The 3,702-nt window shown below is 42.0% G+C and overlaps 1 protein-coding gene across 1 annotated transcript; it reads left to right on the forward strand.

The window, feature by feature from the left end:
* Window positions 1-2,206: 2,206 nt before the first annotated feature.
* Window positions 2,207-3,395, forward strand: SARC_11463 (hypothetical protein; the record flags this gene model as incomplete). The annotated part of the gene is made up of 2 exons (XM_014294452.1): window positions 2,207-2,281; window positions 3,174-3,395. Coding segments are annotated over 2 exons (297 nt in total), but the record flags the coding sequence as incomplete, so codon positions are not given.
* Between the last annotated feature and the right edge of the window lie 307 nt (window positions 3,396-3,702).

Genomic DNA, 3,702 nt, shown 5'->3' on the forward strand with positions numbered 1-3,702 from the left:
GTGTGTGTGTGTGTGTGTTGCTACGTTTCGTTCATTCACTGCAAATGATGTGACGTTACGCTCTTGAGTCTCAAATGATCTAGTGCTACTATCTGTAGTGTGTTGTATCTGAATCCACAATATTGTGTTGGTTTACTTTTTTAGGGTTTTCAGCGTTTGAGCAGCTTTATCTTAGGGGTTTAGGGTTTAGGGTTTTGATTTTTTTAAGCCGGCGAGTAGCAATTCGGCGTATCTGAGGGATATCAATTGAAGTCCAAACGGATCTGCTTGACCTTCCTATGAAAATAAACTCATAATCTGTCAATATACACACAATAATCTGCACGGCACAATAGTACCCTCTGAGCTAAAAATATAATCTACTCCGACCACCCTTTTTGTTTGTTGCGCTGTATCAGACGATACGGTTCATATTACGGTGACGTCGCCTGTGGCAAATAAATCGAAAACCCTAAAACCCTAAAACCCAAGCCCCCAATCACTATATCTACCAGGCTCTATGCTCCCCGCGCTGGGTCAGTTAAAATTTTGCCAAACCCTTGAACTTCTTAAAACTTTAAACCCGTAAAACCCTATAATCGAACTCTGATATAGTGTTCGCCCCAACAGCCACCACTCGAATTCAAAAGAGAAAAAAAAATGCATTTGTGAGTCTCCAAACCGAAACTGTCCGTTATCATCGCACTTGGATCCACCCCACAGCCTCAGACCATGCTTGCGGCCGTAAGGGTTTAGGGTTTAGGGTCTTATGGTTTTAGGGTGCTGGTGGGTTCAGATCCATTCTACCGCTATACCTCGTATGTAGCTCCACCGTTCGATGTCAATGGTAGTACAGACCACCAGTCTTAATGTAGGGTTTATACAGTACTCCTAACCTTCCCATCGACTGCTGTAGGGTTTTAGCCAAAACCCTACATACCCTAAACTATCCCTGTGTCTGCATAACCTGCCCCCAACCCCTCGCTTAGACCGATTAAAAAACCCTAAAACCCTAAAAACTCAGACCATGCCGCACCTGTCGGAACGGCCTGGAACGGTGGTGACGTTACCGCCAATCGAGCGTATGTGTGCAACTCAACGTTTTCAAGGGCTACGGCGTTAATGGTATGCGAAGTGGTGTGTGTGGTGCTATGTTGCACGCGTGGATGGTCGTGTGCTTTGGGTTGTGTTTGTATGCGTGTCGTGGGTTGTTTGAGGTGTGTATGAGCACAGATGTAGTATGAAGACTATTAGAGGTTGTGTGTAGATATAGGCTGTACTTCTGTGTAGTATATCTATTTGGTTGTTATCCTGCTGTTATGTGTTTCAGTCAGCGGGGCTTTCGTTGCAGAGTGCGGCTAAACCCTAAAATTCTATTAAACCTTAAACCCTAAAAGTCCTATTAAACTCTTAACCCTTAAAGTTCTATTTAACCCCAAACCCTAACGTGTTGGCCTTCCATCTGTTGCAGAGTGACACTGACAGTGTTTTTGATACGTGTCAACTTGCCGAAAACATGGCCAAACACCATGGCGGCGCCATCCTGTCTGTGGGAAGAGTGATCATGCGAGTTAACCGTTTCCCCAGAATTTAGTTTGAGGTTTTGATAATTGTAGTTTAAACTTGGTTTTTTTGGAGGGTGTGGGTGGTATACTGTTTTTGACACGTGTTATTCTGCCCAGTACATGGCAGTATTGACACTGAGGCGCCACCGTATCTGTGGATGGCGTGGTCATGCGAAGTACTCATATGCAAACAGGTATTGTTGTAGTTTTTATCAAGTGTCTGTAAACTTGGTTTTTCTAGGGTGTGGTAGAGCTAATTGTATTTGACGTTTGTGCGCGCGATATCTTGTGGGTTATTAGTTTGTATAGACCTTGTAATTAGTGTTTTTGAACTCGGTTTATTGCGTGGGTTGTGCAGTGTGTCTGACATGTGTCAATTGCCGCTACAACGAACAGAGGCTTCAGCCATTGGAAAGAACCTTTGCCAAAGCTGTATGATTTCAGGTTAAGGTATACACTAGTAGTTTCTATTTATACAAATCGTGTTTAGCTATTTACAAAAATGCCGATTACAAATTTATATAATCCCCTTTATCTATTTATACAAATTCCATTTATCTATTTCTACAAACCGCGTTTATCTATCAATAGAAACCCCGTTTATCGATATATACAAGCCCCCGTTTATCTATTTATAGAAACCTCGTTTATCTATTTATAGAATGAGTTCGAGCATCATTGGAAACATCGCTCTGGTCTATGGCGGCGGACTTAAGGCTTACTCGGACGTTCTATTAGTAAGTAACAATTCATGGGGGTATTAGGCCCATGGAGCTATTAGATATATGCGCATATCCCTGGCACTGTTCGGAATTAGTTATACGTACGAATGAGCGTTCTGTTGGTAAGTAACAACCCACGGAGCTAATAGGTATATGCGCATAACCCTGGGTGTTTGTTGTACGTAGAGCACTTCGGATGAATAAGACTTATTTAGACGTTCTATACGATGTTTCATTTGTCACATGACTCTTAGTATGTAGCACGTATCAATGTATGGTCATAAGCTTTCCATTGGAAATGGGTGTCTGTACTTGCATGCATGTTTTGGCGTGAGAGTATATTACTAGACACATACACACACGCTGTTTCATTTGTCATACGACTCTTAGTGTGTAGCACGTAACAATGTGTGATCATAGGCTTTCCATTGGGGGTATGTGTCTGTGCTTGCATGCATGTGTTGGTTTGAGAGTATATTACTAGACACATACACACACTCTGTTTCATTTGTCATAAGACTCGTAGTATGTAGCACGTATCAATGTGTGGTTATAGGCTTTCCATTGGGAGTATGTATCTGTGCTCGCATGCATGTGTTGGTGTGAGAGTATGTAACTATACACTTACATACGTACAGTGTTGCATTCGCCTCTGCTATGGTAATCAATGTGTTATAGGGCTGTCTTTTCTAGCTTAACTACCCAATGTGTTCTAAGGCTATCTTTTCTAGCTTGACTACCGCTACCTTTATTATCCTCGTTCAAGTTTTTTCATTTGATATTTGCCAGAAGAGAGCCTTAACGCAATACTACTAGCTATACGTTAATTCTGGTTTCGCGTTTTCTCGTCATCCATTTGTGTACGCGTCCATGCCTAATACGCTGTGCACGTTTTCTTTCGTCACAGATCAATACGTACATCAGCTGTAACTTCGGTGTGTTCGGCGAAGGCCTAGCAATCGGTGATCAAAACCAACTCATCGGATTGGAGGAGACCACCAGTTCTATTTATAGCTCCACCAATCAGAATGCAGCAGATGCTCTCGCCGCCTTCTTCGACCGTATCAATAATGCGTATGGGGTTAATGCAGATATTCAGCGGATGCTCGATCGGATGGCTGACCCGAAGGTATCCATCCATTGGTTGTTTATAGAACGGTATCTATTTATAGAAAGGTATCTTTTTATAGAACAGTATCTATTTACAGAACGGTATCTGTTTAAAGAAAGGTATCTTTTTGTTGAACATTGTCTATTTTTAGAACTTATGTGCCCTATCGTCGTTTCTACTTGATCGATGGCAGTATGACTCATTGTGTTGTCAGTGGTATGAAGTGATGTGCATCACTTCGTATGTCGTTCGTGTGAGGTGTGGGTGTCCGAGTACATTTCGATGTCTGTATATTCCTCACTGTATTATATTGGCATATATATAT

Source organism: Sphaeroforma arctica (genome assembly GCF_001186125.1).
Source record: "Sphaeroforma arctica JP610 unplaced genomic scaffold supercont1.1702, whole genome shotgun sequence".
NCBI lineage: Eukaryota > Ichthyosporea > Ichthyophonida > Sphaeroforma > Sphaeroforma arctica.